Source organism: Ovis canadensis, chromosome 1 (genome assembly GCF_042477335.2).
Source record: "Ovis canadensis isolate MfBH-ARS-UI-01 breed Bighorn chromosome 1, ARS-UI_OviCan_v2, whole genome shotgun sequence".
Classification (NCBI taxonomy): Eukaryota; Metazoa; Chordata; class Mammalia; order Artiodactyla; family Bovidae; genus Ovis; species Ovis canadensis.
The window spans coordinates 180452888-180480033 of record NC_091245.1 but is presented as its reverse complement, the minus strand read 5'-3'; the positions used below and the strand labels follow the sequence as shown (position 1 = coordinate 180480033).

At 39.1% G+C, this 27146-nt stretch overlaps 1 protein-coding gene across 10 annotated transcripts in view; it reads right to left on the bottom strand.

Annotated features, from left to right (window-relative positions):
* The window catches only part of CD200 (CD200 molecule), a 100709-nt gene that overhangs the window by 10420 nt on the left and 63143 nt on the right, over window positions 1-27146 (bottom strand). For 3 of the 10 annotated variants that reach the window (XM_069553307.1, XM_069553261.1, XM_069553304.1), the window contains one exon: window positions 20168-20876. The exons of 1 other annotated variant lie outside the window; for it this stretch is intronic. In XM_069553307.1, the coding sequence (XP_069409408.1) occupies window positions 20794-20876 (83 nt within the window). In that variant the 3' untranslated portion in view covers window positions 20168-20793. Of the gene's footprint in view, window positions 1-20167; window positions 20877-24367; window positions 25859-27146 lie in introns of those variants that run through there. 6 more of the 10 variants (XM_069553287.1, XM_069553315.1, XM_069553282.1 and 3 more) reach the window with 4 other exon arrangements.

The following is a 27146-nucleotide window of genomic DNA, read 5'->3' as shown; positions in this document are numbered from 1 at the left end:
AGGACTTAGCACACATTTTGTCAACTCAACAAGTTCAACAAACTTTTGTTGGAGAAATAAAGCAAGTGAATATATAGAGCTCCAAGGAGATCCGTGATGAGGGTCCTTTGAGGGCAGGAACCACTTCTCTTTTATCTCAATATTTCTAGTTTCTACCACAGTAGATTCTTAAAAGATGGTTGCAGATTTCGATTCAATATAATTGAGTGGGTCCATTATTTTTCATTGTAGATAGCAGGCCATTTACACGACAAATGGTCTCAAGGAAGCTTGTAGATTAGATCTAAGTAATTTTCTCTTTACTGTCCATGTGTCTGTGTTTGTGTTCCTACACAAAGACCACACTGACAATGCATGGAAACCGATTATCTGTAGTGTCTACTGGTTGTGTTTTTCTGTGCATATTCTCATTGAATTATTGTAACAATCATGTAGATAGGAATCCTGATCTCCTTCTTATAGGTAACTAATCTGAGACTTAGAGGGGACTGGTATAAGAGCATATTCTGGAAAGCAACAGATGGGCACAAGTCTTTGGTGACAAATCAAGTACGCCATTTCTATATGAAGCTGTAAACATACTTTCTTAGTCCTGAAATACACCAGTCTAGGGCAGATAGTCAGTAGACTTTTATTAAAAAGTTAAAAACCAAATTCCCTCAATTTTAGAGTGAGAGAAAAGAAATAGGAAAATGAACAAAATCAAGTATAATACATAAAGCAATTTTAGATTTTTTGTGGGTGTTTTTACATATATATCTGATTATATGTACTTCATGATCCAGTCTCTTCAAAATGTTGCTTTGTTACTGAGTGAAAACTTTTTCTCTTATTTAAAATTTCCTGTGGAAACTGTTTTGATTATTAGTATGTTACGCCCTTGACTGCCGGTCCCAGGTGTCAAGGGAAAATATTACTAAATGGAATAAAAATTCTTCTCAGTTCAATCAAGTTTCCATGACTATCCACTTATGTCAGTATTTTCACTCTTTTAGAAATGGTATACCAAGTATGTTGGAACCATTTCTAATCTTAACACTTATAAAAAACTTTTCATTTTATATTGGAGCATACTTGATTAGGGGAAAGATTGAAGGCAAAATGAGAAGAAGACAGCAGAGGATAGGATGGTTAGATAGCATCACCAACTCAGTAGACATGAACTTGTGCAAACTCCAGGAGATAATGGAGGACCGGGAAGCCTTGCGTACCATAGTTCATGGGTCACAAAGAGTCAGACACAACTTAGCGAGGGAACAGCAACAGCAACATAGATTAACAATGTTGAGTTAGTTTCAGATATGCAGTAAAGTGATTCAGTTATGCATATACATGTCTATATATATTTTCAAATTATTTTCTCATTTAAGTTGTTACATAACATTGAGCAGAGTTCCCTGTGCTATGCAGTAGGTTCTTGTTGCTTATCCACTTTAAATATAGCAGTGTGTATAGGTAAATCCCAAACTCCTTCACTATCTCTCCCCTGTTCCCACTGTTCCTCTCTGGTAACCATAAATTTGTTTTCTAAGTCAATGAGTTTGTTTCTATTTTGTAAATAAGTTTATTTGTATGTTTTTTTAGATTCCACATATAAGTGATATCACACAGTATTTCTCTCTCTCTCTGACTTACTTCACTCTATGACAATCTCTAGATCTGTCTGCATAGTTCCAAGTAGCATTATTTCATGCTTTTTAATGGCTGAGTAACATTCCATTGGATATATGAACCGCATCTTTTTTATCTATTCATCTATCAGTGGACCTTTAGGTTGTTTCCAAGTCTTGGCTATTGTAAACAGTGCTGTGATGAACATGGAGGTGCACGTATCCTTGCGGACATGTATATTTTTTTTTCTCCAGATATATGCCTTGGAGTAGGATTTCTGGATCATATGGTAGCTCCATTTTTAGTTTTTTAAGGAACCTCCATACTGTTCTCCACAGCGGCTATACCAATTTACATTCTCACCAACAGTGTTGGAGGGTTCCCTTTTGTCCACACCCTCTCCAGCATTTATTTTTTGTGGATTTTTCCATGATAGCCACTCTGACTAATGTGAGGTGATGTCCTACTGTAGTTTCGATTTGCATTTTTCTAATAAGAAGCAATGTTGACATTCATGTGCCTCTTGACAATCTGTATGTCTTTTTTGGAGAAATGTCTATTTGGGTCTTCTGCTCATTTTTTGCTTGGGTTTTTGTTTTTATGATATTAAGCCACATGAATTTTACTATTTGTAAATTTCAGAGACTAATCTCTTGTTGGGCTTCCCTGGTGATGCCAGTGGTAAAGAATCCACCTGCCAGTGCATGAGATGCAAGAGATGTGGGTTCAGTCCTTGGATTGGGATGATCCCCTGGAGAGGGAATGAAACCCGCTCCAGTGTTCTTGCCTAGGAAATGCTATTGACAGAGCAGCCTGGCAGGCTACAGTCCATGAGGTCATAAAGAGTCAGACATGGCTGAGCACGCATACACTTAATCCCTTGTTGGTCACATCATTTGTAAATATATTCTATGGTTTATCTTTTCATTTTGTTTATGGTTTCCTTTGCTGTGCAAAAGCTTTTGAGTTGAGTTAGGCCACACTTGTTAATTTTTGTTTTTATTTCCGTTATTCTGGAAGACATAATAGAAAAAGATACTGCTGTGATTTATGTCAAAGAGTGTTCTGTTTTCCTTTAAGAGTTTTATACTGTCTGTTCTTACATTTTGGAGAAGGCAATGACAACCCACTCCAGTACTCTTGCCTGGAAAATCCCATGGATGGAGGAGCCTGGTAGGCTGTAGTCCATGGGGTCACAAAGAGTCGGACACTTACTGAGCAACTTCACTTTCACTTTTCACTTTCATGCATTGGAGAAGGAAATGGCAACCCACTCCAGTGTTCTTGCCTGAAGAATCCCAGGGATGGTGGAGCCTGGTGGGCTGCCATCTGTGGGGTCCCACAGAGTCGGACACAACTGAAGCGACTTAGCAGTTCTTACATTTAGGTCTTTAATCCATCTAGAGTTTATTTTGTGTGTAGTATTAAAGTGTGTTCTAATTTCATTTTTTAACATGTAGCTGTCCAGTTTTTTCAGCACCATTATTGAAAAGACTGTCTTTTTTTTCATTGTGTAGTCTTGATTCCTTTTTTGTAGTTTTATTGACCATAGGTGTATGGGTATATATCTGGGCTTTCTGTCCTATCTCATTATATATTCTTCCATTTTGTGCCAGTAATGTACTGTTTTGATGCCTATAGCTTTGTAGCATATGGTAGTCTGAAGTCAGGGAGCCTGATTCCTCCAGCTCCATTTTTCATTCTCAAGGTTACTTTGGCTATTTGGAGTCATTTGTTTGTCTCCACACAAATTTTAAGATTTTTTTGTTCTAGTTCTGTGAAAAAATGCCATTGATAATTTGGTAGGGATTGCACTGAATCTGTAGATTGCCTGGGGTAGTATAGTCATTTTGCCCTCATTGATTCTTCCAATTCAAGAACATGGTATCTCTTTCCACCTTCTTTGTCATTTTCTGTTTCTTCCATCAGTATTTATAGTTTTCAGAATACAGCAGAGGTCTTTTATTTCCTTCAGTTCAGTCGCTCAGTCGTGTCCAACTCTTTGCGACCCCATGAATCGCAGCAAGCCAGGCCTCCCTGTCCATCACCAACTCCCGGAGTTCACTCAGATTCATGTCCATCGAGTTAGTGATGCCATCCAGCCATCACATCCTTGGTCATCCCCTTCTCCTCCTGCCCCCAATCCCTCCCAGCATCAGAGTCTTTTCCAATGAGTCAACTCTTCACATGAGGTGGCCAAAGTACTGGAGTTTCGGCTTTAGCATCATTCCTTCCAAAGAAATCCCAGGGCTGATCTCCTTCAGAATGGACTGGTTGGATCTCCTTGCAGTCCAAGGGACTCTCAAGAGTCCTTTCCAACACCACAGTTCAAAAGCATCAATTCTTCAGTGCTCAGCCTTCTTCACAGTCCAACTCTCACATCCATACGTGACCACAGGAAAAACCATAGCCTTGACTAGATGGACCTTAGTCGGCAAAGTAATGTCTCTGCTTTGGAATATGCTATCTAGGTTGGTCATAATTTTTCTTCCAAGGACTAAGCGTCTTTTAATTTCATGGCTACAATCACCATCTGCAGTGATTTTGGAGTCCCCAAAATTAAAGTCTGACACTGTTTGCACTGTTTCCCCATCTATTTCCCATGAAGTGATGGGACTGGATGCCATGATCTTCGTTTTCTGAATGTTGAGCTTTAAGCCAACCTTTTCACTCTCCTCTTTCACTTTCATCAAGAGGCTTTTTAGTTCCTCTTCACTTTCTGCCATAAGGGTGGTGTCATCTGCATATCTGAGGTTATTGATATGTCTCCCAGCAATCTTGATTCCAGCTTGTGTTTCTTCCAGTCCAGCATTTCTCATGATGTACTCTGCATAGAAGTTAAATAAGCAGGGTGACAATATACAGCCTTGACGTACTCCTTTTCCTCTTTGGAACCAGTCTGTTGTTCCATGTCCAGTTCTAACTGCTGCTTCCTGACCTGCATACAGATTTCTCAAGAGGCAGGTCAGGTGGTCTGGTATTCCCATCTCTTTCAGAATTTTCCACAGTTTATTGTGATCCACACAGTCAAAGGCTTGGCATAGTCAAGAAAGCAGAAATAGATGTTTTTCTGGAACTCTCTTGCTTTTTCCATGATGCAGCAGATGTTGGCAATTTGATCTCTGGTTCCTCTGCCTTTTCTAAAACCAGCTTGAACGTCAGGAAGTTCACAGTTCACGTATTGCTGAAGCCTGGCTTGGAGAATTTTGAGCATTACTTTACTAGCATGTGAGATGAGTGCAATTGTGTGGTAGTTTGAAGATTCTTTGGCATTGCCTTTCTTTGGGATTGGAATGAAAACTGACCTTTTCCAGTCCTGTGGCCACTGCCGAGTTTTCCAAATTTGTTGGCATATTGAATGCAGCACTTTCACAGCATCATCTTTCAGGATTTGAAACAAGGTTATTTTGTTCCTGGTATTTTATTGTTTTTGATATGATGATAAATGGGATTCTTTAATTTCTCTTCTTGATCTTTCATTGTTAATATATAGAAATGCAATAGATTTATGTATATTAATTTTGTAACCTGCAACCTTACCAAATTCATTGATCAGCTCTAGTAGTTGGCTGATAGCACTCTTAGGATTTTCTATGTATATTATCATGTCATCTGCAAACAGTGACTGTTTAACATCTTTTCCAATTTTGATTTCATTTATTTCTTTTTCTTCTCTGATTGCCATAGCTAGTACTTCTAAAACTATGTTGAATAAAAGTGGTGACAGTGGACATCCTTGTCTTATTCTGTTCTTAGAGGAAATGCTTTTGATTTTTCATCATTAAGTATGTTACCAGTAGGTTTGTTGTATATGGTCTTTATTATGTTGAGGTATGTGCCCTTTTAAGATAAATGGGTGTTGAATTACATCAAAAGCACTGGAAAAACCCAAAGGGATGGGATGGGTAGGGAAGTGGGTGGGGGATTTGGGATGGGGAGACACATGTACACCCATGGCTGATTCATGTCAATGTATGGCAAAACCCACCACGATATTGTAATTAGTCTCCAATTAAAATAAATAAAATTAATTTTTAAAAAGTTTTTTCTCCATTTATTGAGATAATCATATGGTTTTTATTCTTCAATTTGTTGATGTGGTGTATCACACTGATTTGTGGATATTGAAAAATCCTTGCATCTCTGGGACAAATCTCACTTGATCATGGCGCATGCATGCTCAAACATATCTGACTCTTTGCAGCCCTATGGACTGTAGCCCACCAGGCTCCTCTGTCTATGGAATTCTCCAGGCAAGAATACTGGAGTAGGTTGCCATTTCCTCCTCTAGAGGATCTTCCAGACCCAGGGACTGAACCCACCTCTCTTGCATTGGTAGGTGGATTCTTTAACGCTGAGCCACTTGAGAAGCCCATGATCATGGTGCATAATAATCCTTTTAACGTATTGTTGGATTCAGATTGCAAGTATTTTGTTGGGTATTTTTGTATCTATGTTCATCAGTGATATTAGCCTGTAATTTTCTTTTTTTGTGGTATCTTTGTCTGGTTTTGGTGTCAGGGTGATGATAGCCTCATAGAATGAGTTTGGAGTGTTCCTTCTTCTGCAATTTTTTTTTTTTTTTTGGAGCAGTTTCAGAAGGATAGATGTTAACTCTTATCTAAATATTTGATAGAATGCACCTGTGAAATGATCTAGTCCTGGACTTTTTGTTGGAGGTTTCCTAATCACTTTCAATTTAGGTAATTATGACTGGTCTGTTCTTATTTTCTATTTCTTCCTGTTTCATTCTTGGGAGATTGTGCTTTTCTAAGAATTTGTCTGTATTTTCCAGGTTGTCCATTTTATTGATATATAGTTACTTGTATAGTCACTTATGATTCTTTGTATTTCTGTGGTGTCTGTTGTACCTTTTCCTTTTTCTTTTCTAATTTTATTGATTTGAGTCCTCTTTCATTTTTTGTTGATTAGTCTGGCTAAAGGTTTATCAATTTTTCTTATCTTCAAATAACCAGCTTTTAGTCTAGTTTCTTTTAATTTCAAGTTGAATGGAATAGCTTTTCCCATTTCTTCACTTTCAGTCTGCAAGTGTCCTTAAATCTGAAGTGAATCTCTTGTAGACAGCATATCAGTTCAGTTCAGGTCAGTCACTCAGTCATGTCTGACTCCTTGCAACCCCATGAATCACAGCATGCCAGGCCTCCCTGTCCATCACCAACCCCCAGAGTTCACTCAAACTCATGTCCATCAAGTCGGTTATGCCATCCAGCCATCTCATCCTCGGTCGTCCCCTTCTCCTCCTGCCCTCAATCCCTCCCAGCATCAGGGTCTTTTCCAGTGAGTCAACTCTTTGCATGAGGTGGCCAAAATATTGGAGTTTCAGCTTCAGCATCAGTCCTTCCAACAAACACCCAGAACTGATCTCCTTTAGGATGAACTGGTTGGATCTCCTTGCAGTCCAAGGGACTCTCAAGAGTCTTCCCCAACACCACAGTTCAAAAGCATCAATTCTTCAGCGCTCAGCCTTCTTCACAGTCCAACTCTCACATCCATACATGACCACTGGAAAAACCATAGCCTTGACTAGACGGACCTTTCTTGGCAAAGTAATATCTCCGCTTTTCAATATGCTATCTAGGTTGGTCATAACTTTCCTTCCAAGGAGTAAGCATCTTTTAATTTCATGGCTGCAATCACCATCTGCAGTGATTTTGGAGCCCCCCAAAATAAAGTCTGACACAGTTTCCACTGTTTCCCCATCTATTTCCCATGAAGTGATGGGACCAGATGCCATGAACTTCATTTTCTGAATGTTGAGCTTTAAGCCAACTTTTTCTTTCTCCTCTTTCACTTTCATCAAGAGGCTTTTTAGTTCCTCTTCACTTTCTGCCATAAGGGTGGTGTCATCTGCATATCTGAGGTTATTGATATATCTCCCGGCAATCTTGATTCCAGCTTTTGCTTCTTCCAACCCAGCGTTTCTCATATAGTTGAGTCTTTTTTTTTTTTTAAATCCATGTAGCCACTCTATGCCTTTTGGTTAGTGTATGCAATTTACTTTCACTTAGAGTAATTACTGATATGTTAGGACTTGCTAATCTGTTCAGTCGCTCAGTCGTGTCTGACTCTTTGTGACCCCATGGACTGCAGCACACCAGGCCTCCATGTCCATCACCAACTCCTGGAGTTCACTCAAACTCATATCCATCGCGTCGGTGATGCCATCCAACCATCTCATCCTCTGTCTTCCCCTTCTCCTCCTGCCTTCAACCTTTCCCAGCATCAGGGTCTTTTTCAAATGAGTCAGCTCTTCACATCAGGTGGCCAAAGTATTGGGGTTTCAGCTTCAGCGTCAGTTCTTCCAATGAATATTCAGGACTGATTTCCTTTAGGATGGACTGGTTGGATCTTCCTGAAGTCCAAAGGACTCTTAAGAGTCTTCTCCAACACCACCGTTCACAAGACTTGCTAATCCTGTCTTATTAATTGCTCTGTGACTCTTTTGTAGTTCCGATCTAGATTTGTGCTTTGTGATTACCATGAGGCTGACATAAAACATCTAATAGATAAAACAGTCCATTTTAACTTTGAAGGCATACAAAAGCTCCACCCTTGTACTTCCTTCCCCCTTTTATTTTTCTGATGTAACAATTTACCTTTTTCCATATTATATGTTTATTAACCAATTAAATTAGCTTCAATTATTTTAAATACTCTTTTTCTTTAACCTTTAGACTACAGTTAGGTGGTTACCACACCGTTCTAATAATTCGAATTTTCTAAATCTGACTGTGTATTTAACTTTACCCATGTGTTGTATGTTTTTGTACATTTTCATGTCACTAATTATCACTTTTTTATTTTAGCTTGAAAAACCCCTTTTGGCATTTCTTGCAAGGCAGGTTTAGTGGTGATGAACCCCCTCAGTTTTTCTGGGAAGGTCTTTATTTCCCCTTCATGTTGGAATGATAACTTTGTTGGATAGAATATTCTTGTTGTGGCAGTTTTTTCCTTTCTTCGCTTTGAATATGCATTCCACTCTTCTGGCCTAAAGGGTTTCTGCTAAGAAAACTGATGATAGCTTGAAAGGAATTCTTTTGTGGGTTACAATATTTTTTTCTCTGACTGCTTTTAGGATTTGTCTTTGTCTTCGATTTTTAACAGTTTCATGATACTGTTTTGGAGAAGATCTTTAGCACTGAGCTAAAAAAATGATCTATAATTTTATGAACTAGAATGCCCAAGTCTCTCCCTAGGTTTGGAAAGTTCTCAGATATTTTCTTTAAATAAAATTTCCTCTCCTCTCCTCCTTTTGGAGTCCAAATTATTCTAATACTTGCGTGCTTGATGGAGTTCTATAAATCACATACACTTTCTTTACTTTTTTAAATTTTTTATTTTGTTCTCCTCTGGGTTATTTCAAAGCTGTTATCCTCTAGATCATTGTTTCTATCTTCCATTTATCTACTCTGCTATAGATACTCTCTGGTACATTTTTTACTTTACTCGAACTCTTCAGTTCTGAATTTCCTTTTAGTTCATTTTTATGACTGTTATCTCTTTGTTAAATTTCTCATTTTGTTCACATATTGTTTTCCTAATTTTGTTGGATTATCTTTTGGTATCTTCTTATAGATTGCTAAGTTTTCTCCTTAAAAGCTATTTTGAACTCTTTATCAGCTAGTTGGCAAAATTCCGTATCATTGAATTCAGTTATTGGAGAATTATTGTCATCTTTTGATGATGACATATTTTCTTAATTCTTCATGTTTCTTGGAGTTTTTCGTTACTGATTTCACATTTGAAATAGCAGCCACCTCCTCAAAGCTTTACTGATTGCCTTTGGGTGGAATGTACAGTTGGTCCTGGTATAGATGATAATTTCTCTGACCTGTATGAATACACCTATTTCACACTTCTTTCTCCCTCTCAAGGCAGAATTCTTAAGTGTTTATATCTCTTGTTCTTACATCTCAAAATGTTGGCAGCTGAAAACTCTTTTATTTTCCAGGGAGTAGTGCTATAATTCAAGTTTGTGATTTCTCCCTTATCACAGATCCTGATCCGATTTTCTGAGAACACTCTGTTTATCGGAGTTCACGTTTGTCCCCACACTCGGTAGCCTGCAGAAGAGTTGGCCACAGAGTAGCAGAAGTTTGGATTTGGCACTTGGGACATTTGGGGTGTCCATAGGCCTGGGGGTGAAATCCTAGAGTGAAGTGCTCCCAGAAGCTCACAGGTAGATCTTCTGCTGAAGTTCTGAGCACAGTCAGGAGGAACCATATCCTTTAATGCCCTCTTATATTCTTCTCTCTCTCTTTCCCAGTCTACCCTTTGCTGTAGTCATGGATGTCCCACCTCAGTACTTTGGGCGCTGCTTGAGAGAAATGGGTTTCTTCTGCAGTGTCCCACAGCTGGGATAGCCAAACACTCCCTCACCCTCTTCCTTTTCCCGTCAGTGATGTCTCCAGCAGCTAGTTTAGTCCTGTGCTGTGTAGCCTTGGGGAAGGGATGGCCTTTAGCAATGTTTCTTTTACCCTAGCCAGTGCATTCTTTTGCTCCAATGGCATGCTGTAATTTTCCCTTGGGAAGGCTGGAGTTCCACAGACTCTTTGTTGCCCATGAGTGTCTGCCAGTCGGCACTCTCCGGGTTTTCCCTGTTCATGGCCAAGAGGGGTTGGTGTAGCTTTGCAGGCTCCTGCTAATTCTGCAGACTCTACTGATGTTTATCTGCTTATTTCCAAATGCCCCGGTGGGAGAGACTCTTCCTCGGGCTCTTGGAACATAATATTGGATCCACAACTTCCACAGAGGTGCTTTTGTTTGGGGATGGATGCCTATTTGGTTGTTTAAAAGGTAGAAAAGAAAAGAGGATATCTATGCCATGATGTTGCTGACATCACTGATATTTATAGTCTTATAGGCAGACTTAACATGAGGAAAAGAAGCCAGTAGAGAGACTGATACAAAATTCAGGAGAAGAAATAATGAGTGGTGTGAAGTCCTGGATAATGGAGACAAGGAGTGAGGAACAAAAAAAGAAGGAGCATCCTTTTGAGTCATGAGGGAAAGAAGAGGGGATGGAACAGGGACAAGGGAAAAAATGGGAAACTGGATCTGGGCTTGAATATTTCTACTGTGGTTTCCTCCTGTGTCATAAATATAAACACTCTGTTCTTCATTCCCCTCTGTGACTGATAGTGTCAGAGAAAAATAAAACCATGCTGCAAGACATATAGATGCCTCTATAGTTAGATCCTGAGCTGTGAAATCATTATATCCTTGAAAGTTCCAGTCAGAAATGTTTGGAATACATACCTGTTTCTGCAGGCACCTCTTGCAGAAATGTAGCTAAGAGGAACTATGGATCGTGAACCTGAAGGGGGGTACAGCAGTTGGTTTAATATCCCTCAAGTTTTGCAGCTTTGGGAGCAGCAGGAGATAGGACCCAAGGCAGGGGGCACTGTTCTCACATGGAGGATTGGCAAAAGTGGTCATGGGAAATGTCTCCCACAAGCGAATCTTGGGCATTAGTCTCAAAGGACATGCGCTCCTGAGCACATCTGAGAAACTTCCTAGAAATGCTTCAAGAAATAACTAGAAGATATTTTAACTGATGAGACACAGAAACAGGGCCTGCCAAAGGTCCTGATTCAAGCACCAGGAAATGAGTTGACAGAATCTAGACTGTCGTTGTTAATGTTACATTTTTTGTACCCATAGGTTCATTAGATTAGAAGACATTTAGACAGCATGAATTTCAGCAAGTCATTTTTATTTCTTTCTTAAATATGTAAGAAGTTAATCAACAGAAACTTCAATTAATTAAAATTGGGAGATGGGAGCTCTCATACCCTGAGATCTCCTTATCTTTCCTGACAATAATTCAACCACTGACAAGCCATGGGCTCTTTATTTATTATTGTCCTCCCAACTTCCTTTCCTGCCCTATAAAACAGTTCTCCTTCCCTTGCTGTGCAAGGACTTGCATGTGGTTTGCCATGTGCAAACCAATTAAAAAGTATTTTAATTGGAGGATAGTTAACTTCATAATATTGTGATAGCTTCTGCCATACATCAACATGAATCAGCCATAGGCATACATATGAACCCCTCCCTCCTGAATCCCCCTCCCACATCCCTCCCTACATCATCCCTCCAGGTTGTCACAGAGTACCAGCTTTGGGTTCCCTGCATTATACATCAAACTCCCACTGGCTGTTGTACATATGATATTGTATACGTTTCAATGCTATTCTCTCAAATCATCCCACCCTCTCCTTCTCCCACTGAGTCCAAAAGTCTGTTCTTTATGTCTGTGTCTCCTTTGCTGCCCTGCATGCAGGATCATTGGTACTATCTTTTGATTCCATATAACTGAACTGAACTGATATGTGCTAATATATGATATTTGTCTTTCTCTTCCTGACTTACTTCACTCTGTGTAATAGGCTCTAGGTTCATCCACCTCATTAGAATGGACTCAAATGCATTCCTTTTTATCACTAAATAATATTCCATTGTGTATATATACCACACTTCCTGACCCATTCATCTGCCAATGGACATCTGCTTGCTTCCATGTCCTAGCTATTGTAAACAGTGCTTCAATGAACACTGAGGTACACGTGTCTTTTTAAAGTATGGTTTCCTCAGGGTATACGTCCAGTAGTGGCACATACCCAGATTGCTGGGTTGTATGGTAGTTTTATTCCTAGTTTTTAAAGGAATCTCCATACATTTCTCCATGGTGGTTGTATCAGTTTACATTCCCACCAACAGTGGAAGAGGGTTTCCTTTCCTCACACCCTCTCCGTAATTTATCGTTTTGTAGACTTTTTGACTATGGCCATTTGGACCAGCATGAGATGATATCTCATTGTACTTTTGATTTGCATTTCTCTAATAATGAGCAATGTTGAGCATCTTTCCACGTGTTTATTAGCCATCTGTATGTCTTTGGAGAAATGTCTGTTTTGGTCTTCTGCCCACTTTTTGCTTGAGTTGTCTGCTTTTCTGGTATTGAGGGGCATGAACTGCTTGTGTATTTTGGAGATTAATTCTTAGTTGTTCCATTGGCTATTATTTTCTCCCATTCTGAGGGTTGTCTATTCACCTCACTTATAATGTCCTTCATTGTGAAAAGGCTTTTAAGTTTAATTAGATCCTGTTTGTTTATTTTTGCAAAACACTAGTTTGCCAGGAAAACAGCTAGCAATCTATTTGTTTTAGGTCAACAATAGAAATCACCCTCAGTAGTATCAGCATTTAGCTACAGGGGTTTAAATCCTAAATTAGAAACTGGAGCACAGATAGCACAGCTCATGTGATAGCCATGTATAAGATATGAAGACATTTCATTTTCCTGAAGAGATGCTATCTCAGTTCATGGTCTGGGGACATGTGTGCTCTCTGGACTAGGGAGAGATGAGTATCACTGAATGTGCAAGACAGTGCCATTGTTCAGATCATACACATCTGTGTATGTGTTTATTCCTGTCAAAATTATCCATACACTCTTATCTTTCACTTCCTCCTAAATTACAGTGCTCAAGTATTCCTCCTGTTGTCATTATATTGTCAAAAAATATAGCAAGTTGAAAGATAACATTCTTATTTCTTTTTAAAAAGCGGCCCAACATATCTTTTTATTTGTGTTGCTTCACATGATATAACTTCAAGCATGAAATGTGTTCATTATTGCAGCATTCCAAGAATTCAATTTATAAGTTGTCCTTCTAAAGGCATACCCTTCATATGCCAATAATTCCCCAGCTTATATCTCTAGTCTTCATCTAAACCCCACACTCACACATCTAACTCTGTAACTGATAGCTCCACTTACATATCTGATATAAATGTCAAACTTGGCATGTCTGACACAAAACTCTTAACTTCCTTCCTCTTCCAAGCCTGCTTCTGATGCCTTTTTATCTTAAGTGAATATCGCCTTACCCTTTTAGTTATGCCAAAACCTTAGAATCACCCATGACTTCTGTTTCATTCTTTCTGTTACATCAGTCCATCAGCTCCCTCAAAAATGTGTCCTTATTATACCCATTCATCACCATACCCTTTGAAAAAAGTGAAAGTGTTAGTTGCTCAGTCATGTCTGACTCCTTGCAACCCCACAAACTGTAGCCTGCTAGTTTCTACTGTCCATGGAATTCTCCAGGCAAGCATGGTGGAGTGGGTAGCCATTCTCTTCTACAGGGGATCTTCCTGATACTCTTTACTCTTGACCCTATTTATTTATTTTTAACTTTTTGTTTTATATTGGAGTATAGTCAATTAACAATGATGTGATAATTTCAGGTGGGAAGGATGGGGGGAAGGGATAGTTAGGAAGTTTGGGAGTACACGGGAGGTACATGGGAAACACATGTACACAGTGCTATATTTAAAATGGATAGCCAACAAGGACCTACTATATAGCAGAGGAAACTCTACTCAATGTTATGTGGCAATCTGGATACAAGGGGAATTAGGGGAGAAGGGTATATCTGTGGCTGAGTCTCTTTGCTGTCAACTACCACCCTATTTAAAACCACTGTAGTAAGCTCTCTCCAGACTCTCTCACCTTCCCCCTTGACTATCTAAGACATGTCTTCACTCAGCCGCCAGAGTTACCTTTTAAAAACAACCTTCCTTATGTCACTTCTCTATGTAAAATCCTCCTATTGGGAGTTTAGGGAGATAAGAAACTACTCTTCCTTTTCAATCCCTAAGTCTGGATTCAATTGAGAGACAGACATATTTGGACAGATGAGATGGAAATACTAGTTTCATAATTGATAAATTCTTCCTTCCCACTTCCTTCTCTCTCTCTCTAGCTCTCGCTCGCTATTTCCCTTTCTTTGTCTTTTTCCTTTTTAAATCATCTAAATATTTTTTATGTAGTGGGTATTTTCTTAAAAAACACATATACATGCTGCTATAGACTGAATGATTATGTCTTTCCCCCGCCCCAGTTCACATGTTAAAATCTAACTCGCAGTGTGATGGTATTAGAAGTTGAGGCCTTTGGAAGGTGATTAGATCGTGAAGGTGGAGCACTCATTAAATGGAATAAAGTGTTAGTTGCTCAGTATTGTCTAACTCTTTGCGACCCCGTGGACTGTAACCCTGTAGGCTCCTCTGCCCATGGAATTCTCCAGGCAAGAATACTGGAGCCATTTTCTTCTCCAGGGGATCTTCCTGACTTAGAGACTAAACCTAGGTCTCCTGCATTGGGCGTGGATTCTTTACCATCTGATCCACCAGGGATGCCCATGAAATGGAATGAGTGCCCTTATAAAAGAGATCCCAGACAGGTGGCCAACAGTCACATGAGAAAAAATGCTCAATATTGCTAATTATTAGAGAAATGCAAATTAAAACTATAATGAGATATCACCTCACACCAGTAAGAATGGTCATCATTAAAATGTCTACAAATAATAAATGCTGGACAGGGTGTGGAGGAAAAGGAACCTCCATACAGTGTTGGTGGGAATATAAATTGGTGCAGCTATGATGGAGACCAGTATGAAGGTTCCTTAAAGAACTAAAATAGTTGTCATATGATTCTGCAATCCCACTCCTGGCATATATCCAGAGAAAACTCTAAATCGAAGGGATATATGCACCCCTATATTCATAGAAGCACTATCTATAATAGTCAATACATGAAAGCAACCTAAGTGTTCATTTTGATAGATGAATAGATAGTAACAATGTGGTATACATATATGCAATAGAACATTACTTAGCCATGAAAAAGAATGAAATAATGCCATTTGCAGCAACATGAATGGCCCTAGAGATAGGTTGTATTAAGTGAAGAAGTTGGGGAGAAAAAAACAAATATCACTTACATGTGGAATTTAAAAAATGACGCTAATGAACTTATTTACAAAACAGAAAAAGACTCACAGACATAAAACAAACTTACCAAAAGGAATAGTGGGGGTAGGAGGATATAAATTAGGAGACTGGGATTAACAAATACACATTACTATACATAAAATAGATCAACAAGGGCCTACAATATATAACACAGGGAACTATATTAAAATCTTATAATAACTTACAATGGAAAATAATCTGAAACTTAACAGATTCACCTTGCTGTACACCTAAAACTCACACAACATTGTAAATTAACTACAAGAAAAAGGGACCCCAAAGACCTCCCTTACCCTTTACACCACATGAAAACGTATGAAGACAAACAAGAAGACAGCTGTATATGAAGCAGGAAGCCAGATACTGAATCTGCAGGTACCTTGAACTTGAACTTCCAGCCCTCAGAACTATGAGAAATGTTGTTTAAGCCACCCAGTCTATGGTATGTTTGTAATAGCATCATGAAAGAACTAAGACACATATATTGTTAATATTATGGTTTATTATTAATAGACTTTTTTAAAGTCTTATTTATTATTTTTATTTAATTATAGTTGATTTTACCATATTAATTAGTCTTAAAACACCAAACTAGATTTTAAGAGGGGTTTAAGCTAAATAAAGGTATCTGTAATTACTCTATTATGTAATAATATCAACTAACAATCTATTATATTCACCTGTTTGTCAACTTTTTGGACAGTCTATATTTTGATATGTTTACCATCTTTTGAATCTTGCAAAGCACATTTTAAGTATAAACAAGTGACTGATAAAAGCACATCTTATCTCAGTACCTAACCACTATTTCTTCTAATCTATGTGACCAAAGTATACTTTCTGCCTCTCATCTATTCATGTTCATCAGTTTATATCTGAAAAGAGCTGGACAGGTTTTCACCAAGATTGAAAATTGCATTTAACGTGGTGAATTGATTCATCAGTAAATGAATTTATAAGCTCACATAATTGAAAAGCCTAGAATAGATCATCCTTGGAGAAGCTTGATGAGAAGCTGATATTAAACGTACCAGAATCTGTATATTTTTATCTATCTCCTGGTTCTTCTCAGTCTATTTTGGGTCAGGCTCTGACTGCAGCAGCTCCAGTCACCAGGGGCAGCAAAGGAGAAAGTCCTGGTCTCGGGAACCTCATAGACTGATAGTCCAGACTTACTGTATCATTGTCTATATCTGATTGTCTCATGTCCCTATGCACATTTGTGAATCAAGCTATGACCAGACCAGACTGTGATGCTCAAATGTATTGTCTGATTTAGGATTTGGCTATAAGCAGATCCCCAGAGCCAGGTATAGAGTCAACTTCACTCCAAACATATGGACAGAAGCTTGGCAGAAGGGTGACTTTCCAAAACCAAACCAGGGTTCTGTGCCCACAGGCTTAGGAGTCTTGACTTTGATAACAAAACCAGCAAAGACCCATTATAGATGTTCTGCTACATGATACAGTCTCTATAGTACATGCAAACATTTCTTTGAGGGCTTCACAGAAAGAGGCAGTCACTTTTCAGCAAACAATACATTGATGTTTGGAAAGATACCCGTAATCTCTGATCTGGAAAGACCATTCCTATCAAAAGGCAATTAACAAATAAAGAAAACACTGCTTCCAATAGGAGCCAAAAATAACAAATCATAAAAGCAGATGCTTCAGCTTTCCATTCATGGTACTGCCTCTTAAGAGAGCTATTTCCTGACTGAGCAGCAACAGAATTTATTTAATTTCACAACTGTTAACATTCTGAAAAGCAATGCCTGGGGGTCAGCTAGGGATCAGATCAAATTATGCATCCTGAAATTGTTCGCTTAAACTCTCTGCAAAAGTTTTCCAGTTCACATATCCTGGCTGTGTTCCACATTACAGAGAGCCTGACAGGAAAGAAGGGAACCTCTCTAGTCATCAGTCTGAGGAGACTGATGGGATATGAATGACTTTCTTTTTTTTTTTTTTTTTTGACTTCTATTTTCATTTATTTTCTTATACATTTAATATATTTTCTGGTTTTTTTTTAGTTTTTTATTTTTTAAATTTTAAAATCTTTAATTCTTACATGCGTTCCCAAACATGAACCCCCCTCCCACCTCCCTCCCCATAACATCTCTCTGGGTCATCCCCATGCACCAGCCCCAAGCATGCTGCACCCTGCGTCAGACATAGACTGGCGATTCAATTCTTACATGATAGTATACATGTTAGAATGTCATTCTCCCAAATCAATGCATGACTTTCTGAAGCACTTCTCTGTCATGGTACAAGGGACTGCTGTCCAAATGTAGGAGGAAATATGCTTTCTTTGCCACCATAATAAAGTATTTATTGAACACTTAACATTGTTTTAGTCCTGCTAGAGCAAACTTAGTAAGAGAGTGCCTGCATGCTTGCTCAGCCATGTCCAACTCTTTGCGACCCCATGGACTGTAGCCTGTCAGGCTCCCCTGTCCATGGGGTTTTTCCAGGCAAGGATACTGGAGTGGGTTGCCGTTTCCTACTCCAGGGGATCTTCCCAACCCAGAGCAGGGGTTGCTGCTCAGGGGTCAAACCTGCAACTCCTTCATCTCCTGCATTGGCAGGTGGATTCTTTGCCGCTGAGCACCTGGGAAACCCTAGTAAGAGAGTGACACCTGTTCAAATTCATACTTCTTGTTTATGTCATTCATAGTTACTTTGAGTTTTTAAATTCTTTCATTAATAAAATTTACATACATACATAATATACATTTTTTATTTTTTTTAATTTTTTTATTTTTTTTGTTTGTTTGTTTTTGGTTTGTTTTTGTTTTTTTGTTTTTTTTTTATTTTTTAAATTTTAATATCTTTAATTCTTACATGCGTTCCCAAACATGAACCCCCCTCCCACAAAGCCTGCTATGTTGTACCAGTCATTGTTTTACATGTCAGGAATCTGAGAAAGACATTTTTCCTGTCTTCATTGACCTTCCAGGTTAGTAATGAAGATATTAAGAAAATAACCACACAATCATTAGTCATCTTTGTAACCGTTACAAACCAAAAAAATAAGTATCTGTGGTATGCAGTGAGAGCTAATTATTATGACGAGCTCACTTCGTATGGAGAAAATGAGATTAGGAATATGAGCTGCTATAGGAAAAGGGAGGGCATTGTCTGCGTCCCATCAGGAGACAGTCATTTAGACAGGGAAAGTGTAATATAAAAAATTATCAAGCTGATTTAGGAGACTATGTACATGGAAAGAGAACTCTAAAAGGTACCCGAGGGTTGGGTGCCATACCTAAGGAAGGACAAACTTGCAAGAAAGGTTCAGCTTTCATGGAAAGAGGTGGTTGAAGGAGATGCAGTTGTAGCTCCCTGGAGGGTGGAGAAGATTGCCAGATTGCCTGGGCCAGAGTTGGTCCACAGTCTCTGTGCAGGGGGTGAGCAGACTGGTAGGCGGCCGTGAGGAAAGAGCAGGGTGCACAGTGCAGGTGCCCCTGGAATGGAGAGGATCCCTCTATACAAACCTAGTACACCCCCATGCACAGCTCAGGCTAGGCAGCTCAGAGCAGCGTGTGCACACATAGGGTTGAAGAAAACAGTGATCGGAACTGGGGACAGGCTCACACTATCTGAGCCACTACTCAGCCAAGAATTGAAGAAAACATGTGGCCAAATGCTGGAGAAATCTATGCCAGGCAGGCACCTCTCACAGATGAAAACTATGTGCGCTAAGCACTGAAGAAAAAAACATGCTCTCCAGAAACTTAACAAATGAGACACTGGGAACAGGAAAGGAAACTCTTGTTCTCACAATACCTGTCCAGTGCTCTCAACTGATTATGCTTACCATCGTGTCAGCTGCCAAAAGGGAAATATTTAAAGGGCCCAGATCCATTTTCACAGATCAGGCAAAGAGGCGAATTTGGAGCTGAAAGACAGTACATTGATCGTGGTCCATGGTCCATTGATCTCAAAGCTGTCAGTTTTCCTAGAGGTTCTGACCTCTAGGAAATATTAAAAGATTAAATAACAAAAAATAAATCTCACCCAGTTCTCTGCTGAAACAGTCGAATGCTGCTTTTCCCTAAGGCTCTAGTAAACACTTCCTCCAGTCTCTTTTTCTCAAATAGGTATGTGTTTCCTGAATCAGACAAATACTGTGCTTACCGGCTGAAACCAATGAAGGCCTGCACATCATAAGGACAATTTAGATTATAGGTGAGATCACCTTCCTCAAAAATACATAAAAATTGGGGTTATCTTTCAGGCAAGGATAGGGAATTAAGTCTGACTGGCCAGCAGACTGACTAACAAAAATGTACACCTTATGTGAGGATTCTATTCTAACCGGAAAATCAGTAGCTCATGTATGGTTAATTAATTGGGGTGGTGGGGGAAGGGATGAAGGGAGACAAATCTTAAATCTCTGGAGGTCATCTAGGTGAGGGAGAACTTTGCCAGCAGAAAATGGAGAGGTGGAAGTGGATTCCAGAAATATCTAACAAGTAGAATTTTGGGTGCTTGGTACCAAGTTGGATTTGGAGACTGAGTGAGAAGGAGGCATCATATCATAATACCCTGGATTTGAATGCCTAGGAAGAAATGGAGGTTCCTTTCACTGCGGATTCCAAGGCAGGGGAAGTAGCTGGAGGTCAAGTATCACTTCAGTTTTAGACATGTTGAGTAAGTGAACACAATACTATAGAAAAATGACAAGGACAGTATTCAGGGATTGGTTTCACTATTTCCAAATTCAGGAGCTTTATTTAAAACCGTGATCAGAACTCATAGAATTTAAAAAACACACGAAACTAAATATGCAATACATTTCAAATGCAAAAAATGTATTTATTACAAAACATCAATGTATTTTTATTACAAAAGATCAAATAAAAGTAAAAAGTGAACTTATAAACGAAGGTAAATTATCCTTCTTGCTAGCTCTGCTCTTCTTTTCAACATCAATTCCTTTAGCCCCAGAGCACCTTTCTCTGATGGAGCTGGTCCCTCTGAGCACTAGTATTAGCATTCTGTGCTTAACTTCCAGAGTTTTCCTCTGCCCTGACCCTGGTCTGCAGGGATTTTCTTTCAGCCTTGTCCTGGCCAGTTTCTAAAACCTTCCCTTCCTTAGGGGAGAGATCCTCCCACTTCAGATGGCATCTTCCTCAGACATTTCTAAGTCTTTTTTCCCCCCAAGTGGAGATGGGATAGGGAGAGCAAAAGGAAGATGAAGAATGGGGTGAGATGAAGGATGGGGACTGCAGGATCTGGCCAGGCTTGTGGTCAGGGTGTTAGGGGTGAGAGCCAGGGGACTGATGTGGAGGATTTGTCTGAGGAGAATCCATCCTCTTCTCTTCTTCAGCACTCTGTTAGTCTTAACCATTTGAGATTTCTGGAATTCATTTTGTGCCTTGAATCACATTTTCTAAAAGTTATTTTTCCTGTTTCAATGGAAGTGTGAATGCAGTGTTAACAGACTTCTTTCAGTAAATTAAAAAAAAGTGTTTTAAGAAATTTCCTTTAATAAGAATTCTGGGTCAGTATGAAAGATGAACTTTAACAGGAAGAAATTGCCTTTTATTGCTATCAATAGCATCATTATTCACTGGATTTTCCATGAGTCTCTTGTAATATTTTCTCCAGAAAAGTAACTCAGTGAATTAAATGAAGGAAATACCCAACCATAAAGAAGTTACAAAGATTGCATAATACTTCTTAGATACAAAAATAAACTTTTAATGTGGAGTCCAAAGGAAGATTTTACAAAATACTGTTCAAACAAAGGGAAAGTGCAGTTCAATGAGAAACAGTGAGAAATAGAGTAAGACAGAGAAAGAGAAAGGATGGGATTCTACATGAATCACATGTGTTTTATAGACAAGCTACTTGGTATCAGGAGATGTTGCTGTTGTTTAATCACTAAGTCGTGTCCAACTCTTTGTGACCCCATGGACTGTAGTTCACCAGACTCCTCTGTCTGTGGGATTTCCTAGGTGGGTAATATGGGTTGCCATCTCCTTCTTCAGGGGATTGTCCTGCCCCAGGGATCAAACTTGCACCCGCTGCATTCTTAGGTGGATTCTTTACCACCGAGCCAGCAGGGAAGTCCATCAGGAGATAGCCCCTGCTATCAGAATGGACTGTGTTCCAGTGTCCATATGTGGTCTTTGGTTTAGGTCTTAGAACAATGTTGAGAGAGTAATGTCCTAACACATCGGTAATAACCTATTTAACCTTCAATATTCTTAAAGTTCTGCAACAGCAGTGACTTACCAGCCCATAGGATTGTGATACCAAACAAAAATGCACTCAAATCCACAGTGTCAGATATGGAAACGTATCTCCACATTCAGGAAAGAGATCAAGTTCCCCATATTCTATATACCAGTAACAGTGACAATCTCCTGGTGGTGACCTCATGGTCTAGGCAGTCTTTGGAGTGAGAATGGGAAAGGAACTGGAGAAAGGTGAGGCTGCCATAAGAACAGAGAATGGCTAAGAAGGGCTCCAGGAGACCGAAGTGAGAGGAGGTGTGGGGCTGGCTAACTCTACAAAGATGGCTTTAGTTTTGATTGCTTTTTAAAAATTTTTGTTGGACTAAAGTTGATTAATAATGTGTGTTAACTTCAGGTGTATAGCAAAGTGATTCAGTTATACATTTATAACTGCACGAGCCCCAAGCATGCTGTATCCTGCGTCAGACATAGACTGGCGATTCAATTCTTACATGATAGTATACATGATAGAATGATATTCAGTTTTACCATTAGATTGTTTTCTAAACACTTCACAACCTACTGAGACCATTTGCCCAATCTTATTATCAGTCATATTCAGGTGAGATGTCAGTGATTTCTTAACATGGTTAATTTGAAATTCTGAATGATGAAAAGTGTCATGATAACAAGAATGACTAATCAGAATATCTCACATCAATAGTCTGGCAGGGTGACCTAAGTATAACTGGTGTTACAGGAAGGATGAATGATCAATCCACAATTTCACCTAAGGGACATGGCAGATCTTTAAATTTGACGGGCTTCCCTGGTGGCTCAGAGGTTAAAGCGTCTGCCTGCAATGTAGGAGACCTGGATTCAATCCCTGGGTCGGGAAGATCACCTGGAGAAGGAAATGGCAACCCACTCCAGTACTCTTGCCTGGAGAAACCCATGGACAGAGGAGCTTGGTGGGCTACAGTCCACGGGGTCGAAAAAAGTCGGACACGACTGAGCAACTTCACTTTCATAAATAGTGAAATGGTAAGGTTTAGCAAAGATGAAGGAAAATATGGGAATTCGCCTCCCTCAAACTAAGCAAAACATACGCTAACTCATAGTGTAACCTGTGGGTCAGGAGTGTTGGCAGCATGTGGGGACTGTTAGCTGTGCAGCATCTCAGGACCCACTATAGACTCATTCAGTCAAATATATAAATACTATATTTTCCTAAGTTCTCCAGGTGGTTCATATGCACATAAGAGTTTGAGAAGCACTAGAATGATTCAAGAACAATGTTGTCTGAAAAGTACATCATTTCCTTACTGTTTTTGCTTTTGATATACGATGTCTTTATGGGTTCCATTACTAACACACACTCGAACACATAAGGAAATTAAATTCAATAAACTTTGTTCTCTAATTTCCTTGGAAATGAAGCATCCTAATTTTGAAATAACAGCAAATATCCTAATCAACTTTCTGCTGTTGCCAAAGTTGAGTAACATCCAACTGTCAACTAAAAAATATAGTCACAGCCTGAAAGTAGAGAGTTATATTATTTGGTGGGAATATTTAGGACTCCGAGCCCAGGAGACAACATTTCAGTAGTTCTGAGAAAACTGTTCCAAGGAGTCAGGAGGGGAAGTCAGGCTAGGTACAAGTTTGCAACAAAGGGAGCAGGCAGTCTGAACATCGAAGATCAACTATGAAGTTAAGGGATTTACTAGGTGTGGGAAGATGCAAGCCGCTGGGCTCACTGAATTCATGCCTTTCATATGCACCTCACATATTTGGGGCCAATCCTGTTTCTACTTCACCTTAAGGAGTAGCAGATGGCTGCTTCTTGCATTCTCCCAGCTCTACAGCAGTCGCTGTGGGGGTGGCAGCATCCCCTGGATCACATTTTTGGGAGCCCTCCTTCACCTTTGGAGGCCAGGGATCACTGATGCCTGTGACGTTTCTTGTTCATTGGTACAACAGGCAATAGTTTCATTTCACAGAACTTGGATGCCACTGTCCAGGCAGATAAATGAAGGAAGCTCATGTCTGTGATATACAATTCTTTCCTTTTTTCTTTCATTACTCCTTCTCAGCCTCCCATCACCACTGCTTGGTTTGTACTTTTACTCATTCAACAAATACCTTTTAAGCATCAAATGTGTGCCAGGGTCTGTTCTAAGTGTTGGTGGTTTATGGAATGAAAAACATAGCTCATGACTTTCTTTAAGGGCATAATTTCTAATAAACTATATACAAATGAGATAAAGGACAGGCTCTCAATTTTTTTTTTTCAAGTGTCAAATAAATTTGATACAAGTTTAAAACATTAAATGAAGTAAGTGACAGATTTATGGTCTAATGTTTTTTGATTGGACTTCCCTGGTGGCTCAGACAGTAAAGAATCTGCCTGCAATGCAGGAGACCCAAGTATTTGGCATGTGTTTTACAAATATTTTCCTTTATGAACCTTCTATTGTAGTAATTTCTTTCCATGTCTTAATCTTTGGGATGGATGACAACTGAAATGAGCAAGGATAAAGCAATAGAAAGAAGTCTTGGATGAGGGACATCTCCATTTGGGCCCCTAGCTCAGTCTGTTTGCCTTGGATTAAAGTCAATTTCTGTTATATCATTCAGCCAGTGAATTAGTATGTCTCCTCCCATACTAAAGTGGGGAAAAATGTACTTTAATTTTTTTCATATATTTGACACTCTTTTGGGCAAAGTACACTGGAAAGGATGCTGTACTGTGTGTTGGAAGAAGACAATTTGAGTTCTGGCTTTGTCCCTAACTAGTTACAAGACTGAGTCCATATTGTCACATTTCTGAACTTCAGTTTCCTAAAATGCAAAATGATAATAAATGTAGTAAAATTTATGAAAGTACTTTGATATAAGGATATCATTAATCATGTAAGAAAGAATTACTGTGTTTTGGGTCTTGCATTGTTTCAGGAATAATGCTTAGTCAGGGTTGTTATCATGAAATGAGGAAGTAAGCTGCAGTTGATGGAATTCTGCACAATTCCACGTGAAACATGTTTGAATTTGTTTACAATAGCCTCCCAAAGACCCAGAATTACTTTTGCCTAATCCTGTTCAGAATTTCCAACAACTGATCTCCTGAGTATATTTACACATCTAACTTTACCATCAGATGACTCTAATGGAGGTCACTTGTAAGTCCAGCTTGAGGTACTGTTAAAGAGAAGAGGTTATCAATATTCAGTCCCTGCTGCACACTTTTGCAATGATTTTCTATTAACATACCAGGTAGGTATGAGTGAATAGTCAAAAAAGCAACATTTAAGGTGGCTATTCTCTTTTAGATGAGCAAAATACATCTTCTTTACTAATAAATGAAAATTATTGATTAGAATTGTTCCACTGTGCATATATAATTAAGTAAAACCAATTATTATAATCTTTTAAATTTCATAATCTTGATAAAAGGGGGAAAGTACACATAAAATGAGATATTCTTCTATTTTTATCATTAAAACTCACATTTTTGTTTGTTTTTCTCCCTGTTTGTATTCTCTCAACATTATGCTAGATTGAATTGATTGACCCTTTAGGAGAGACTGGCTTAGGAATTTATTTCCAGTCTTTGCCCAATTTTACTCTTTTTTTTAATAAAAAAATTAATATACATGACACTGCAGTCTCTGTCTCCTCAGCTCCCTCTTTCTTCATGTCTAGCCAGTCAGAACACTTCCCTGTGTTCTGTTGCTCATCTATGCAAAAAAGAAAGAAAACTAACATTATGTTTTGTTGTGCTTTTTCATTTAATCTTCAAAGCAATGCCCAGAATTATTCATAGATGAAGACATGTGAGCATGAAAAGTGAGTCTGTGATTATGTAGTTAGTGTATTCCAGACCTTGGGTTTGCCCTGAGGTTTGACTCTTGACTCCCATCATACTCCTACACTACTTATTTCTATCCTGCTGGTCCCTTTTAAAACTAACATGTTTTTGAACAGGAAAGTCTATCATTTAAATCACAATTACTAGGAACACCACAAGTTCTAAAATGTTAAAAGTCATAATGCAAATCCCAATCAATAAGGTACTTTAGTATTTGGTAGTTATACATTACCTCTTATACATTACCTCTTGTATTTCTCTCAACAGTAGTACAAGATGAATCTCTTTTTAAAATTTTTATTTGGAGGATAATTGATTTGCAGTGTTGTGTTGGTTTCTGCCATACAACAACGTGAATCAGTGATAAGTATACATATATCCCCACCCTCTTCAGCCTCCCTCCTATCACCCCCCTACATCCCGCTTCTCTAGGTTCTCACAAAGCACTGAGCTGAGCTTCCTGTACTATACAGCAGCTTCTCAATAGCTATCTGTTTTACATACGGTAGTGTATACTCTCAGTTTGCCCCACCCACTCCTTCCCCCCAAGAATATATTTTTAAATGGGAACCAAGGTTTAGGGGGGTAACTGACTTGTGGGAGATGGAACAGTGGTGATTTTGACAGTTGTGAACCTTGGTTTTCTGGCTCCAAATCCACAATAGCTGCACGACTCTACTATGTTCAGAGTGTTTTGTTGAGGAAACATCTGTAGCTTTCTTTCCGGGGAAGAGACCATCAGAGGAAAGACAACAAAGATCTCAGTGGTCTTAACCTTGGTTTCCTTCACTAACAATTTCAAGAGTGGTCCCTCCCCCATTTCCTTTCTATTCTCCAGTGAGGGTCTAGAGTGGTAGGTAGTCACTATGGCTGATATTTGAGGTGTTTTGTTTTGTTTTGTTTTTGTCTTGGAGATATGCTTCTTCTCTCCCCTTATTTCCTTATGACCATTCATTGAGAGGTTCAAACACAGTTTGCAGTGTGGGTATAAGAGTTTTAGTAAGTAAGTGTTAGATGCCCAGTCATGCCTGACTATTTGCAACACCATAGACTGCAGCCCACTAGGCTCTTCTATCCATGAGATTTTCCAGGCAAGGATACTGGAGTGGGTTGCCATTTCCTTCTCCAGTGGGTGTAAGAACTTGTTACTAACTGGGGAATGGCTGAGCCAAACTATTGCAAAAACCAGTCCCACTGGCTGCCATCATTGCCAAAGTGAGAAGGCTCTTTGTCCACTCATCCACCATTACGGGAGTTCTTGCTCTTCTTGGGTAACCTTTTCTCTCAATTTCTTTAGTTTTCTTGCAACATTATCCATGTTTGAATTCCTTTCCTTAGTACGTGGTGACCTGAGGGCTGTGTTCTTGGCTGGGTTTCTGAAGCCTGACACTGAGTTTGATAAGAACGTGAAGTTTCACAAAGGAAAAGATTGTTGGGTAAAGGGGAAATAAAACAGAATCTTTGATAAAGTGAAGTTGTGAGTCAAGTAAACCAAACAAAATATGCATTAAAAAAGGTGAGAATGTATGTCATGGGATAAGAGGCCAGGATAATGGTGAGGAGAAAGGCAAGGGCTAGCTTAGAAGTGCCTATACAGACAAAGTATGAGGAGTTTTACTGAAGCA